Source organism: Erigeron canadensis, chromosome 6, assembly GCF_010389155.1.
Source record: "Erigeron canadensis isolate Cc75 chromosome 6, C_canadensis_v1, whole genome shotgun sequence".
NCBI classification, from domain to species: domain Eukaryota; kingdom Viridiplantae; phylum Streptophyta; class Magnoliopsida; order Asterales; family Asteraceae; genus Erigeron; species Erigeron canadensis.
Genome location: NC_057766.1, coordinates 41419012 through 41435410, shown reverse-complemented (window position 1 = coordinate 41435410; position 16399 = coordinate 41419012). Strand labels below are relative to the sequence as shown.

Genomic DNA, 16399 nt, shown 5'->3' with positions numbered 1-16399 from the left:
TAAGTTCAATTTTAGACTTAATATAAGAGGTAAGCTCTTGCAGTTCATATCGTAAATTTAGATAACCAATTTTGATATTTGACTAGCGCTTCTTTATTTAGTGAAACTTGTTCTTCTAAAGCTTTTAATTTTCTCTTTCTAATTCCAGTTCATATCTTAAATTTTCTGTGGCCAAAGTCTGCTTTGATGGAACGTCCTATTTATGACCTGGAATATGACCCCGGTTTTCCAAACAGATTTCTTCGATCTTGATCAAATTGATCGGAGGTCCTTTTCTATCTTAAATAGAACTTAAAAGCAACCTCTTTACTCTAGGTAGGGTTAAGGTTGTTACATCTCAACTTCCCTCATAGACCATCGTGGGATTGAGACCCGAAATATGTGGAAGAAGGCATTAGGTGTTACTATCAACTTATGCACTCTTTATTTAATAATTCATATCCATAATTTGTTCAAAACCACTGAAGACTCGGCTTGCATATCTTGTAATCGTAGCACACAATTAAAGATTTGTAAAATTTATTAAATTCCATAAAAAGAGAGAGTAGCAATATTGGTTATAGTTGTGAGACCTGAGCGCTAGCCGTCTGCGCCACCTGTCTTTATGTTAAATCTTACTATCATATTTTAGATAACTTCATAAGAGACTATTGATGTGATGCAACTCTTGGATGATTTTGCTTGTGTACATTCTCTGTTTCGGAGATTCCAAGGAGCATGCCAAGCCAATTCTTGCCAATAAAATCATGCTTTCCTCCAACCTCTCCCCCTCTTTAGCTAAATCCTCATGGTTGACATTTGCAACTTCCATTTCTTCCTGAGTGATAGACAATAGCGTCAGTTCAATTATCTCCATTAGACGATCAGGCAAAGCCATAGTCACATAGCTATGGAGATTCAATCCTTCTTGGAAAACGTGATCGGTTGGTCTCTTTCCTGTTATCATCTCTAATAATAATATCCCAAAGCTGTAAATATCCCCTTCTTTTGTCATCTCACCTCCGAGGCCATACTCTAAACCAAAAGAAATTTAGTTAGCAATTGTCAAAATATATTCAAAAATTTCTTTGAAAATTCTGGTTAAGCAATTACCAGGAGGTGCATACCCAATAGTCCCTCTTAATCCAACTGAACTGCTTTCGTGTGGTTTTAATGGCAGAAACTTTGCCAACCCGAAATCACCAATGTGAGCAACCATGTCACTGTCAAGTAAGATGTTGCTTGGCTTCAGATCACAGTGAATTATGGATACCGCACACTCTTGGTGGAGGTAGTGCATGGCGTGAGCTACATCTGTTGCAATCATTACTCTTTGGCGAAGGGTCAATTTTTGTGGAGGAGCTTCTTCGATCTCAATCTCTTGTTCTGAACTTGGATGTAGCCACCTTTCAAGATTCCCATTTGGCATGAACTCGTAAATAAGAGCTTTAAAATCATTACCATGAAAATCAATGGATGAACAAGAAGTAATGACTTTTACAAGATTACGATGCCTTATGTTTTTCAAAGCCTCACACTCCGTCATGAAACTCTTCAAAGCTCCTTGGTTTCCAAGCTTTAGAACCTTGATAGCGACCATTCCATTATCTGGTGCAAGAATACCCTTATAAACAGCACTAAAAGTCCCTGTCCCAATCAAGTTTTGTTGAGAGAATTCACTGGTAGCTCTGAGTATTTTTTCATAAGATACTTTTGAAAACGGTTGCACGTATGAAGCTTCTGCTGATGGTTTTGCTTGTGCCTTCCTTTTTTTCCAATAAAAGAAAAAAGACAACACCACTCCTACAACTAAAAGCGCGCAAATTGGAATGACAATTAGAATAAGACGTGATGTTCGAGAACCTGTCTTTGACCTTCTTGATGCTATGGCACAATTGGTCAGGTGAAGTTCAGGAAGGCCTCCACAAAGCCTATCGTTCCCCTCGATCGAGATCAAACTCGCATTCTTGAAAATACCTTCCGATGGTACCTCACCATCAAGATTGTTGAACGACAAATCCAATGAAGACAAGTTTAGTTGCACTAAGAAGTTCGGAATTTGACCGGAAAAGTTGTTTTTGGAAAGATTAAGGCTCATGATACCTTTTAAAGTACTAATTGAGGGAGGTATCGGACCTTCAAAGAAATTAGCACCCAGGTATAGGTACTCAAGGCTTGTGCAGCCCTCGATGGCATTTGGGATTGCTCCAACCAGATCATTTTGTAACAGGTCGAGTTTCGTCAAGCTTATGAGCCTACCTATCTCTTCGGGAACCGAACCTCCTAAACGGTTTTGAGAAAGGTTTAGAGTGCTTGACAAGGCTCGTAGTTGAAAAAGCTCAAACGGTATGGAGCCACTAAGATTGTTAACGGATAAGTCCAATGATACCAAATTCTTGCAGTTACCAAGATTGGGAGGTATATGTCCTTCTAATCTATTTTTTTGTAAGTGCAACTTTTCTAACAATGACAGGATTCCTATAAATTTTGGAATGTTCCCGGTGAAGTTGTTGTAACCTAAGTATATAAGTTTTAGGTTTTGTAGATTACCAAGTTCACACGGAATTACGCCCGTGAACTGATTGGCTAACATAATCAGTCGCTCTAACTTAAAAAGATTCCCAATCCCAGGAGGCAAGGTCCCATAAATGAAGTTTCCCCCAAATGCTAGAGATGTTAGTCGAGATGAGAGGTTGCCTATAGAGCTAGGAAGAACTCCATTCAATTGGTTTATATGAACAGATAACTGTTCAAGTTTGCTACAATTGACCATGGAATCAATGAACTTCATATCATCAGGTTCCAAACTCCCTAAACTGTTATTAAATAAAGCGAGATACCATAGATTTGGCATATGTCTGAAATCTATGTTAACCTTCCCAGTAAAACCATTTTCGGCCATGTTGAGCTCTACCAAGTTTGAACAGTTAGAAAATGAGAAGGGAATGATTCCTGTAAATTTGTTACCCCATATCTGAAAAATCTCAAGATTGGGTAGCTGCAAGCCTATATCTATTGGTAAAGTTCCGCTGATTTGATTCCCAGGTATGCTAAAAAAAGCTAAATGCGTTCAATTGTAGAAGGATTGAGGGATGGTACCAAAGAGACGGTTAAGACCAAAACCAAATCCTTACAAGTTGTACAACTGACCTAAAGTATGTGGAATGATTCCACTTAAATGATTGGCTCTGGCCGATAAGACTTTCAGAGAAGTGAAGTTTCCCAAGAAAGATGGTATCTCTCCTGTAAAACCATTCGTATGAATGTTTATGGTCATCAGGTTCACCAGTGCACTAAGCTTTTGTGGAAGCTTGCCAACTAGATCATTACGACCCAACCAAAGAACGTTTAGCCTAGTACAATTTGATAAACTGGCTGGAACTTCTCCTTCAAAAGAATTGTTGCCGAGATTTAGAATCTGCAACCTAAACAAATTTCCTAATTGAGGTGGAATTACACCTTCAAAGGTGTTGCTTTCTAGGTTTATCACTCTAAGAAAACTTAAGTTTCCTATATGAGGGGACAGAGAACCCACGATGCCTCTAGATCCAAGGTCTAATTTGGTGACTCTGGGATGTCGGCGACCACATGTAACACCTTGCCATTGACAGAAACCGAAGGAGGTGTTCCATGAGACAAGAACACCTTGTGGGTCATCAGTGATGCACGACTTGATAGCCAGAAGTCCAAGGATTTCAGTATGGTTTCTTGCAAGTGAAGCGGTTGCAAGTGTTGGTAGCCATGAGAGCAATGTTAATACATGCAGGAACAGAGAAAGGAATGCCATGAAAAACTTTCTTACTATTATTTGACACATTTGTTTCTGGGATTTGAGATTCTGATGTTCCACTAAATACCATTGCTAAAGAATGAATTGACAGTGAGCAGTAAGTCTTTGCCAACACTGTAATCCGATAGGGACTGAACTGAAACATGGACCCACTGCGAGGAAACTTCATTTGACTTACCCAAGGCTTGGTCTTGCTTCCAAAAGTATCGTGTACGTTCACTACATAAGATTTCCATTCGTCCATAAGATTTCCCCTTTAACACGCTTTCTTCAAAATGGAGTTTATCTTCAAAGGTCATAACATGACTTCTGCTTTAATACGAGACTGTTTCTCATATATTAATCCTAGAAGAAAACATTTCACACCTTATAAATCATGCATGCCTTGATGGAATCATAATTTGTTACTTTTAAAAGCCCGAGAATAATATGGGGGAGAAAAGAAAGGAGTGTAAAGGATTTTAAAAGAGTTTGTTTTTTTTTTTTTTTTTTGAACGGCATTTTAATAATACGAGAGCAAGTACCCGCGCGTTGCGGTGGTGAGATGGTGGGGTGATACCTAGGTCATAGAGTATGATACGTTATAGGTCTTGATATGTCATAGTGTATGATAGTTAAATGTCTTAACCGTACGGGCTCCGCTCTCGGATTTAAAAATTTGTCGAAAGTATATCGAATGACATCTCTAATGAAAGAGCATGAAATTTTAAGGACACCCATACAATTTTTATAATTTATCGATGTACGGTTTTTGAGATAAATTTTTTTGAATAAATTGGAAGAATAAATGATTTATGAAGGAGAGAAAAAAAAAGATGATTGGTTAAGATTTGAGAAGAAAGAAAAGGTATTATAGTTATTTTAGATAAACATAGAATAGATAGGAGGGGCATTTTGAGGAAGTACTTAAAATCAATATTGAAAATTTCAAGTTCAATGTTAAAAATCTAGGGAAAATCTGCTTTATAATATAGTATAGATAAATATAAGGAAGATGCTGGCAGGAAACTAGCAAATACATAAGACATACAATCCGATCCAATATAAAAAGAAATAGAAGGATGATATAGTTGATTTTGTTTAAAAACATTTCCTCACTTTTAGGATGATTTGAAAGGAAAGAAAATACATTCCTTCTCTTCTATTCATTTCTCTTCTCTTCTCTTCTCTTCTCTTCTCTTCTTTCTTCACAAATATAACTCGAAAACACCTTCTCCTTTCTTCACAAATATAACTCGAAAACATAGGACAAAAGTTCATTAATAGCAGCCTTTGCAGCAAAAAAGATGCACATATCTTAACATGTGCCTAAAAGGAGAAGAAATTTGGTACTGGAACCATCTCATGTGGAGTACCACTTTAGAAATACTTGTGACCTTAAATGGACCTATTAACCCTGTTACAAGCATCCTCCACCAGCTGAGCAGCAACTCCAACATAGTTGTGGGGGGTTAACTTTAGGAGTCCTGTCTTCCCTTCCACTGGTATGTCTAACCCATTAATGAATTCAGTAATGCTATCTTTGTTAACTGTCCTTCCCCTGGTAAGTTCCTTCAGTTTCTCGTAAGGTTCCTCAACACCATATCTTCTCATCACCTAAGTACAGATTAATTTGCTTTTCTTGTAAGAATACGATTCGCAACAAACAGGGCTGATGCACCAACATAGGCCTCCAAAGACCATGAAGGGTGATAAGAATGATGTGTTATTTAATAGACAATATTTATAATATCAATCCCGTCCAAAAAATAAAAGGAATAAATTCATTTTTAATAAATTTCAGCTGCCCATTAGTTATCAATACATAAAGGATTACATTAACTTTATTCCATGAGATTATTCAACTCTGCTGGGACTTCGGGGACCTTTTACTAATATTTTGTCAACCGTGAAACTGACGAGGATCATAAATTAAATCAATGGAAAGATAAAAATCTGAGTTAGAAAGCATTCCTAAATCCAGTTAGCTGTCTTGGGAGTGGTCTGTAGTTATTTATGATATCATGCAACTAAAAATGTCCTGCTCCCGGCTGCCCTCTGCCTATGTCTATAGTCCTATAGATATTAATCTATTACGTGGTACAAAAGAATAGGCGAAATGGGCACCGGAAGGGAAAGAAAAAAAGATCCCATTTGTAATTAAGCAAGACATTGTAATTAAATCATTTTTCAATATTTGAAAGCTACTTGAGTATCTAAAAGAATTAAAAAGAACTCATTTGAAATTATCAAAAAGAGGAACCAATTCAAAGAAGATTTACTATGAAAGCAAGATACATACTGTTTGTATTGGTTCAGCAAGAACCTCCCACGAGTTGTCCAGGTCTTTGTTTAAGGCAGCTTCATTGACCTAGCAACAAAGAAAAGTTCATACAAACATAAAAGTATTAGACCATTTACCCCTTCTGCTTTTCAAAAAGCCATTCAAGGTCGATTTGAGTTTTAACTAAACTACTTTAGGTGTATGTGAAAGCTTGAACCAATACTTGTGGGCTAAAACACAGAAGAATGCCTACAAGGCCACATGTATGACTTTAAAAGATGGCATTAACAGTTCCTATATTTGTAGATGTTCAGATATAAATTTGCTTCTACTAACTCGTATTACATGATTAGCATCTAAAGAGAAGTCACCAAAACTCAATCAAACTATTACCTGAAGCTTCCCAATTCCTACCAATGCACTCTTGTAAGCCAGAAGAGAAGGGCCCAGGCACAAACCAAAGTTTCTCAGAACCGTAGAATCAGTCAAGTCACGCTGCAATTGTGACACAATAATACCAAGTAGATAATTGCATGGTGCAAGGCATAAAAATTTAAGCAGGGGTGCATATTAAAAATTATTTGAAAGAGAATATATATACCTGCCAACGTGAAATAGGCAGCTTCATGCTTAAATGGTCTAACAATGCATTAGCTATCCCAAGATTGCCTTCACTATTTTCAAAGTCAATTGGATTCACTTTGTGCGGCATTGTTGATGACCCAATTTCACCAGCCTTAGTTACCTGCAAAAGTATTTACCATGTCCAAGTCAGCTAATTATAGGTAAGAAACTGAAGATTACTTTTTATTCATAGTTATAATTATTGCAGAAACCACTTTTAAGTGCACCTGCTTAAAGTAGCCCACGGAGATATAGCCCCATATGTCTTTATCAAAATCAAGTAAAATGTTATTGAAACGGATGAATGAATGGAAAAGTTTAGCCATGTAGTCATGAGATTCAATCTACAACACAAATATTGTTCCAGATATGTCAGCTGCTACATCAATGATCAAGTTCATGTATGTGTGAGATCACTGAACAAAAAAACAGTTGCAAGTAATAGCGTGCATAAAACACACCTGGGTAACATGTGGATTAAAGCTCAATCCAAGAGAGTTTACGAATTGCTCTGCAACATATGGCCAATTAACATCGGGATATGCCACAGCATGTGCATTATAATTACCAACTGCGCCTGCAAACTTCCCCAATATCTCTACTTGTGAAATATCTCGCCTCTCTCTGCTCAACCTCTCAGCGAATATTACCATTTCCTTTCCCAAGGTTGTAGGTGAAGCTGGCTACATAACCACATATAAATTAAGTTACTTGTTTGCAATTAAAAACATTTTATAAAGTAGAGACGGATTCAGTTTTAATTCATAATTAATGGAAATGATTTTACCTGTCCATGAGTCCGAGAAAGCATAGGAATGTATGCATTAGCCTTGGCCATAGTATATATTGCATTAATTAAATCATCCATGACCGGAAGAATGACCGACGTAATTGCACCTTTCAGCATCAGTCCATGAGCAAGGTTGTTTATGTCTTCAGAGGTACAGCCAAAATGAAAAAATTCAAGTACCTATAATGAGTTTACGAAGATAAATTCGACATGATAGCGTACGCCGATAAGATTTAAGTAACAGTTGCACATTCTAGGAAACTTGCATGAATAACAGGTACATACCTTAGCTATCTCGGGATCTTCCTGACATTTTGTTTTGAGAAAATACTCCACTGCTTTCACATCGTGATTAGTTATTTTCTCGATGCTCTTCACTTGTTTTGCATCAGCTTCACTAAATCCATCAATCAATCCTTGCAATTTTATTTGAGCTTCAGTGCTGAAACTGGGAACCTCGGATACTTCAGGAATTTGAGAAAGCTTTAGCAGCCACTTGATCTGAGGTTACAGAAACACATACAAGAATATACTAAACATCAAAATTGTTATGGCATATCCAATTCTTTATTGACCTTGCATGTCCATAATATTATGTTTCCACCAACTGTAGACTTACGTCCCTACATAAATTTCTAAGAGATGATAGAGGTTCGTAGATAGAACTAAATTAAGAAAATATAATATTACTAACACCATTTAAGTGAGTAATGTTTAACTAATAGCATGCAAAACACAAATGAATGATGAAATAAACATCGTACCTCAACCAGGGTTCGATAGTAGATCAGGCCATATTCACTCAAATACGGGGATAAATCCTTGACCTTATCCCGATAACGTCCATCCAAAGGACTTATGGCTGTTAAACTGGAGAGCTCCATCTCAGAAGATTTCAATCTGGCCTGAAATTATAAAATATCTTTTGGTTACATAACAGGTAGTTATTTAAACACCTAGTACAATTCATTAAATTGAAGAAACTTAATTTATCAAAAAACTACTCTTTGTTTTCCAGATTTTTTATTTGGACACCTAGTACAACTCTCAAACGAAGTAGATAATGATGATAAAAAAGAGAAATTGAAACTTTAAAAAAGTAACTTTTTTTTGGATGATCTCGAGATGCCATCCAACCACAAAATCCTTTGATTTACAGAATATCATTAAGTTGAGTAATCTCTTTGCAAAAAAACTCGGTTCGGTGCAAGATATAAGATTTCCAAAGATAAGTAACACCAGGTTACTTGTACTCTAATACATTTTTATGGTTTAAGAATCCATCTCTCTAAATATGATAAGAAACCAAATGTTTAATAATTACAAAACTTTTTATAATAGTAGATTTCTATACAGCTGGTACAGTTGTTAGCAGAAGATAATTCAAATAATTGCAGCAGTATTTATCTTATATATAAACACATAATGTGCTTAACAAAATAAATTTGTTTACAAGACGATTTTGGTGAGTGAGCTAAAAGCTAAAACTTTCATAATCAAAAAACAATAAAAAACGATCGCTAAAAGCAGCCAGCGATATAAACAAATAACCTAATAAAATACAAAAAAAGCTCATACCTTTCCGACAGTTTTGATGTTACTACTGGCTTCCTTCAAAGTTGCTTTAACAGTGCAACATTTACGAGAAAAGGACACATGAGACGAAGCACTCGAAGCACAGTTTTGAGTAGGAACAGATTGTTCAAAGAGGCAACTTGCACGAGTCAAGTTTGATGTCAGACAGCTGCCATTCTGAACTCTAATACACGACCCGATTTCCATAAAGGCGTATACACTACAGAGCACTTCAATATAACAATTCCCCAATCAGAATAAACAACGCTTTACGGAACAATCGTATTATATTCACGGCTCTATACTTTACGTTTAATTCAGTCAGAAATTTGTAAAAAAATAAATATCAGTTATACAATTTAAACATGCATAACTGCTTATAAAACACGCAAGAAATGAAGTCTGTTACTGAAATCCTAAAACCCTACAGATAAATAAAATCAAACCCTAAATCGAAAACCATCATCACAATTTATCAATCTTTAAACCTTAAGTCCTATCTAGTAAGTAAGTAAGTAAGTAACTGCTCAGTGCCACCTTCCGCGTGTTTTGAGCCCCAATACCTCGACGGTGTATGGGGAGGTTAAGATGTAGGCAGACCTTACCTCCTACCTAAGTAGAGAGGCTGCTTCCAGTTTCTACCTAAATGGTAGAAAAGGCCCTCCAACCTTTGCATGGGATGAGGATCGAACCCATGACCTCTATCTCCAGAGGCAAGGGTGTTGCTACTAACCATAAATAAAATTATTATACAAAAAAAAAAAAGGGGGGTGGTTTATTTCAGCTAGCAGGTTCAACTTACCTGGATGTAAATTTTGCACCTTTACAGAAATGGTTGCTACGGTGGTGGTGGGGCGGCAGTTAGTGTCTTCGGCAGTAAAGAGGAGGTATAAGAGTGGGGTGAAAAGAGTGGGCTGGTGGTGTCGAAGGAGGGAGAAGAGATGAAGGGAAAGCTTTGGGTGCTGTTATTTTGTAGATAGAGAGGACGGAGATGCTCGCCGGAGGAGAAGACACTGGCGGCAACGACGGCGTTACCTGACTGATGTTTTGCTTGCTTCTTTTTTAAGTGAAAGAATGAATTACACTAGATACCTTGGAAATTTAAGTAGGGTTTAATTTGCACCCCTTGTCTTTCAGATGTTGCTCAATTTTCGCTTCAAAAATTTTTCAAATATACAATGATGATGTTATTTAACTACAGTGCGTTATAATATTTTTTAAAAATTTTATGTTTTCTAAAGTGATTAGTCGTAGTCAATCAGTGTGGCATCTCTCAAAAAGTTTGACTAAGTTTAATGTATATAAAGTACTAGTGGTCAGGCTTGTCCAATGGACGGGTAGTCTCAAAATATATTAATCAAAGTTTAAAAATTGGAATTCAAATATATTAAATAAATATACCGAAATTAACTTGAAAATTTGCTAGCTGAATAGTCACTCCATCGGTCAAAATTCTCCAAAAATTATCCGCCCAATGAAGAAATATACGAAAATTAACTCCATATAAATATTGATTTCAGTTTACCCCTTTTTTTCAACTTTAGTTAAATAAAAAATTTACATTTTCTTATAACTATATATATAAAAGTATAATTAAATATAAATTAGGTTAAAGTGTAAATTGGTGATGGAAAATCAAAAAGTGTAAGTTAATTATTTAAATTGTGTTAAAGTGTAAATTGATGATGGGAAACTAAAAAGTGTAAATTAATTGTTTTAGATTGGGGTTAAAGTATAAATTGGTGATGGAAAACCAAAAAGTGTAAATTATATAGATTAATATTAAAAAAATTAGAGGATTAATAAGGAGAGAAAATTAGACTCAAGGAAGTGGATTAGGGTGTCAAGTGTACCCCCAACCCTCTCTTTTAATAATATTATAGATTTAGCCTTGATACATGTCACATGATTTTACACGTAACATCTTAAAACATGTTAATATGTTTAATGGTGTACATCTAAAATTACACTTTTGGTACCTTAAATTGGCAGTTTTTGCACTTTTAGTCTCCAACTAAAAAATTTATAGTTTTCATACCTAAAGTTTTGTGTTTTTTTCAGTTTTGGTACCATGTACATACGGCGTTAATTTTTTCCGTTAGCACCCTCACGTGACATACACGTGAGGGGTATTTTAGTCTTTTGACCCCCCTCGTTTTGAGAAAATTACCCTTTTGATACCTCAAATTGTCAATTTTTTCACTTTTGGTACCTCAAGTAGACAATATATTTTTATTATACTCTCCAATTTTCATCTCACACATTAACATCTATCAAACAACACACACTCAAAAATCAACACACATTGCGATCATCCATATATCCATGTATACCTATATCTCTATACCATACCAAATCCAATACATAAACATGCGTAAATAAATTCAAATCTCTTATATGAATAATATACCATCAGAAAGGGTTACGACTATCTCCTTCCCCACCAGGCACCATGACCTCCACCTTAACTAAATATTCAGATCTAATCTCGTTTGTGGCAAATATATTCATCTGTAACAGATTCCGTTCAGATCTCGTTTGTACCATATTCCAATCAAATTTCGTTTGTAGCATATTCCGATCGAAGAATAGGGTAATTTAGGGGTGAGAGGGTTTTCGATAATAGGTGAAAAGAGATCGATGGTGGGTGCGTATTCCGGCGACATGAGTTTTTTCCGACCATCGATCCACCAATGCATTCAGTTCTTACACCATCACCCGTAATTATACCAACAACATATAATATTTCAAGAATGGATATACACCATTGGATGTTTTTTTAAGAGCCGTAAAGAAAAAATCATGTGTTGATTTTTGAGTGTGTGTTGTTTGATAAATGCTAATATGTGAGATGAAAATTGGAGAGTGTAATAAAAATATGTTTGTCAAAAGTGAAACAATTGACAGCTTGAGGTACCAAAAGTAAAAAAATTGACAACTTGAGGTATCAAAAGTGTAATTTTCTCAAAAAAAAGGGGCCAAAAGACTAAAATACCCCTCACGTGTTTGTCACGTGAGGGCGTTAACGGCAACACTTAACGCTGTATGAACGTGGTACCAAAACTGAAAAAAACACAAAACTTTAGGTATGAAAACTGCAATTTTTTTAGTTAGAGACTAAAAGTGCAAAAGCTGCCAACTTGAGGTACCAAAAGTGTAATTTCTCCAAAAATAATGATACAATGAAACCTTTATAAATTAATAATATCGAAATCGAAGTACTTTATCAATTTAACGAGATATTATTATATCGATAAATTAATATTATTTTAATTTAAAGAGGCTTTGCAATGTAAGTTGTGGATAAGACATTCGTGAGCTTGAGAACTTAATTACGATTATGCATTATCAACACAAAATGGATATGAATCACTTGCTTATTTATCTTGATGTGAATAATGAAGCTTATGAGATTCAAAGCATTAGAGAAATTATGGCGAAACCATTCAAAATCTGGTTAATGACGAAGTTGAGGATGATCCAATAACTTTACAAAAAAAAAATATTGGAAACGACAACAACTCTTCACAACTTTTTGTAACAATTAAAAAAAACAATGTCGCAACTTTTGAGTACAATAGGAAGATTTAAAAGATAAACTCAATATATATTTGAAGTTCAGAAAAAAAAAAAAAATAAGTGGCTTTTTATTAAGCAGTCTTAAAATTTGAAAGATCTTAACAATTATTAATTTATAGTTTTGTTGTGACCAATATAAATACATTGAGATTTCAAAAAAGTTATTACCTTATTATTTTATTGATTGAGGTCCAATTTTATACTGGTCCTAAGTTGAAACCGGAAAAATTATTAATTTTATCGAAGTTATTAATTTATCGAGCAGGTTCGACTGTATACGGATCATCACTTTTGACAAAAATTAACTATAAACTTTTACACTTTTGACATGTATATCGTCTTGGCATTTTCTCGACAGACATGTATAAACACTTTACTATTTTTACGGTTTTTACATATGCTTGGCCGGAGGTCCTTATGGAAGCAGTCTCTCTACCTTTGGGTAGAGGTATGACTGTCTACAGCTTACTTCCCTCATACCCCGCACAGGGATTGGGTACAATTGTTGTTGTTGTTATTTTACACTTTTTTATATTGTATAGGATAAAAATTATGTGGTTTACGAAAATCCAAATAACTCTAGGCATGTTTAATTAATGAGTACTTAATTAACTAAAGTCTTAATTTAGGCTCAACCGATCACATTTCATTTCTCGAATATAAGACCAAATTAAAGATGAAAAACTTTGTATTAAAATAAAATCATACGTAATTTATATCCGGTGTGACACTTTCAAGTTACAACCATGACCTCTATCTCATCTCATTAAATTAATACTAATAATCGTTGGTTAATTAGACTAAAAGTCTTAATAACCAAAAAAATTGAAATAAGGATCATTCTATATTACATGATCATCGTGACATGCAGATGAGAGCCACATAAATCTTGAAAAGATGAGTAATAAACCTCACCCCCATACTTTTCAATCAACAAACCATATCTATCCATTAACTCAATGCCACGTGTCATCCCATTGTTGTCTGCTTATCTGCTGAAGCACCCATTCTTCCAAAAACATACACTTAAACACTAGTAATTGAATCAAACACATTCTTCTTCTTCTTCTTCTTTCTTCAGCTTCTGCTAAAAACAGAACATATCAAAAATGGAGACAGCAGGGGTGGCATGCTTTGCACGTGGGACAATCATGCCAAGAGTTGCTTCTTCTCAACATACAACTTCTTCATTTGCATCTCCAAGGACCATTTCTCCATCATTCACCACCAAGGTATATACTTGATATAAATATAAAGATACATGCATTTTGTTTTCTTTTGCTTCAAATCATGAGTTTTGTTTATGATTCGTACACCAATTCTTTCTGATCTACAGACCAGAAATGTGCGTTGACATGGTAAAATTTTAGTGTATGTTATCATAAGAAATAATCACACTGAAAAATGCATTGCAATAATATGGTTATACGTACGATTTAGATTTAGCAGCCAGAGAGTTTGATTCGTTAAGTTCGGTTTTAGAGGATAACCGTTTGAACTGGCCGGTTCAAAAAACATGTACTTCAAACCATGTATATTGCCTAAGCGAGAACATAATTTGATCAATCTGTTTTAACTTTTGTTTATGGTTCGAACCAACTAAAAATATACACTTATGATACTTCCAACCAATGATTAACTAGCTAGTATCACAAATTGATACGTACACAAACAAACAATGAAACAAACATACTCCATATATATGTTTAATTGAGTAGTCGGGTTCTGCCCTGGCATTGACGTCTATGTAACTTCAAATCAAGTTATTATGGTCATGAAACGTGATATACTATCTCTTTGTTTCATCCATGAAACAAAGATTTAAAAACTTTGCTTAATTTATATCCATCTAATTTGAAACTAACGCTATTCTTAATCTTAGAGTTTAAAATCAAGCTCATTATTTGGAGAAGCATTGAGGATAATGCCAAGGTCTTCCCTCAAGGTTTCAAAGGCACAAAATTCGTCGCTCATAACCAAATGTGAGATCGGTGAAAGTCTGGTGAGTTTTTAGGATGGAAAGATTCCACATTTTCATGACTCTTTTCCTTTTTCGTTGTGTAACATATTGGACCTCATCATATTGGTGTTGTAATCTTTTTTATTTAGGAAGATTTTCTTAAAAAGGCAACCCCAGACAAGGGTTTGATCAGATTGTTGACTTGCATGAGTGAAGCTGTCAGAACCATTGCGTTTAAAGTCCGAACTGCTTCTTGTGGTGGCACCGCATGTGTCAACTCATTCGGTGATGAGCAGCTTGCAGTAGACATGCTTGCCGACAAGCTTTTGTTTGATGTTAGTTTCAAGCCTTGCCTATATTTCTGTCCTTACTCTCATAGATTAATTGTAACTTTTGTTGATCAATGTGAATGCTATCTAACTTATGTTCTGAATTAGGCCTTGGAGAACTCTCATTTCTGCAAATATGCTTGCTCTGAAGAAGTTCCTGAGCTTCAAGACATGGGTGGTCCAGTCGAAGGTTGAAACGATACACCTTCATATATACTACTAGTCTATATCTGAACAGTAAATGTGTAAAACTCGCTAAAATATATATTATGAACCTTATTAGACATGACTTGATGACATGGCATGATATATAAGTAATTGGATTCGCGATCATGTCGTATCCGTAAGTCATGGATGAAAATTTGAAGATGATACATTAAATGTAAGCATATATTGTATCTTGATTGTACAAAATATTGTGAACAAGCAGGCGGATTCAGTGTTGCTTTTGATCCCCTTGACGGGTCCAGCATTGTTGACACAAATTTCACTGTGGGCACCATATTTGGAGTATGGCCGGGAGATAAGCTAACCGGGGTGACTGGAGCAGACCAAGTGGCTGCAGCCATGGGTATTTACGGACCGAGAACTACTTATGTTCTTGCTATCAAGGGCTTCCCTGGAACCCATGAGTTTCTTCTTCTTGACGAAGGTATGAGTATAAAATATTTCGTTCTGTTTTCAATATTTATATGCTTGTTCTTTACAAACATTTACATTAAATATGTCAACTTTCTTTAGGAAAATGGCAACATGTGAAGGAAACATATGAAATTTCAGAAGGGAAGATGTTTTCCCCAGGAAATCTGAGAGCCACTTTTGACAACCCAGAATATGACACGGTCTTTATTTAGAACCCTTCTTCCTGTACTAGTTATAGAAATTACTTTTTCTATTACTAACTTGTCTAAAAACTCATTGTTCTTCGAATGCAGCTGATCAACTACTACGTAAAAGAAAAGTACACTTTGCGATACACTGGTGGAATGGTGCCTGATGTTAACCAGGTCGATATCTTAGTTGCATATTTATTGAAGAACTATTTGATTTTTCTGATCATCTTTTGTGTTCTAATATTATTTTCTTTGCAGATCATTGTGAAAGAAAAGGGGGTTTTCACTAATGTGATATCACCAACTACAAAAGCCAAGCTAAGGCTTCTATTTGAAGTCGCTCCTTTAGGACTATTGATCGAGAATGCTGGAGGTTACAGCAGTGATGGAACAAAGTCCGTGTTAGACAAAGTTATCGTGAACCTTGATGACCGGACTCAAGTAGCCTATGGGTCTAAAAATGAGATCATCAGGTTTGAAGAGACACTATATGGGTCATCCAGGCTCAAGGTGCCAGTTGCAGCTTAGAACTTGATAATTCAAGTTTGTTTTGTAAACATGTGTTGCTAAGAATTCAATGAAAAGTTTTTATCATATATATAAATCGGACTTTTAAGATTTTTGTAACAATATTTTTGTTAAAAGTTATGGAATATTATTTGCTAGAAATATATGTT

General features: G+C 35.3%; 3 protein-coding genes across 4 annotated transcripts; 1 reads left to right on the top strand and 2 right to left on the bottom strand.

The window, feature by feature from the left end:
• Nucleotides 1-637: 637 nt before the first annotated feature.
• On the bottom strand, nt 638-3766 carry LOC122604919 (putative receptor-like protein kinase At3g47110). Its single transcript, XM_043777777.1, has 3 exons — nt 3130-3766; nt 1093-3039; nt 638-1014 (listed from the first exon to the last, which is right to left on the bottom strand). Exons 1-3 carry the CDS (start codon nt 3764-3766, stop codon nt 638-640), a joined length of 2961 nt encoding a protein of 986 aa, XP_043633712.1.
• A 962-nt stretch (nt 3767-4728) lies between these two features.
• Nucleotides 4729-10079, bottom strand: LOC122603275 (adenylosuccinate lyase-like). Of its 2 annotated transcripts, none has more exons than XM_043775944.1 (11): nt 9824-10079; nt 9025-9251; nt 8211-8351; nt 7732-7947; nt 7444-7626; nt 7118-7339; nt 6884-7000; nt 6634-6777; nt 6426-6527; nt 6051-6119; nt 4729-5365 (listed from the first exon to the last, which is right to left on the bottom strand). In XM_043775944.1, exons 2-11 carry the CDS (start codon nt 9226-9228, stop codon nt 5147-5149), a joined length of 1617 nt encoding a protein of 538 aa, XP_043631879.1. In that variant the 5' UTR covers nt 9229-9251; nt 9824-10079; the 3' UTR covers nt 4729-5146. The 2 variants fall into 2 exon arrangements, with proteins under 2 accessions (XP_043631879.1, XP_043631880.1); XM_043775945.1 differs by having other exon boundaries at nt 9025-9241.
• Nucleotides 10080-13630: 3551 nt separating this feature from the next.
• LOC122603114 (sedoheptulose-1,7-bisphosphatase, chloroplastic) lies at nt 13631-16391 on the top strand. Its single transcript, XM_043775733.1, has 8 exons — nt 13631-13832; nt 14483-14602; nt 14710-14895; nt 14998-15079; nt 15320-15541; nt 15631-15731; nt 15825-15896; nt 15981-16391. Exons 1-8 carry the CDS (start codon nt 13710-13712, stop codon nt 16248-16250), a joined length of 1176 nt encoding a protein of 391 aa, XP_043631668.1. The 5' UTR covers nt 13631-13709; the 3' UTR covers nt 16251-16391.
• Nucleotides 16392-16399: the final 8 nt, after the last annotated feature.

Coding starts and splice junctions, on each gene's coding strand:
- LOC122604919 (XM_043777777.1), bottom strand. CDS start 3,766: ATGGCATTCCTTTCTCTGTTCCTGCATGTATTAACATTGCTCTCATGG. Junction 3,040..3,129: donor AATCATTCCACATACTTTAG/GTCAGTTGTACA, acceptor GAACGCATTTAG/CTTTTTTTAGCATACCTGGG. Junction 1,015..1,092: donor TATTGGGTATGCACCTCCTG/GTAATTGCTTAA, acceptor CTTTTGGTTTAG/AGTATGGCCTCGGAGGTGAG.
- LOC122603275 (XM_043775944.1), bottom strand. CDS start 9,228: ATGGAAATCGGGTCGTGTATTAGAGTTCAGAATGGCAGCTGTCTGACA. Junction 8,352..9,024: donor ACATCAAAACTGTCGGAAAG/GTATGAGCTTTT, acceptor TTATAATTTCAG/GCCAGATTGAAATCTTCTGA. Junction 7,340..7,443: donor TTTCTCGGACTCATGGACAG/GTAAAATCATTT, acceptor GTGGTTATGTAG/CCAGCTTCACCTACAACCTT.
- LOC122603114 (XM_043775733.1), top strand. CDS start 13,710: ATGGAGACAGCAGGGGTGGCATGCTTTGCACGTGGGACAATCATGCCA. Junction 13,833..14,482: donor CTCCATCATTCACCACCAAG/GTATATACTTGA, acceptor TCTTAATCTTAG/AGTTTAAAATCAAGCTCATT. Junction 15,542..15,630: donor GTTTCTTCTTCTTGACGAAG/GTATGAGTATAA, acceptor AACTTTCTTTAG/GAAAATGGCAACATGTGAAG.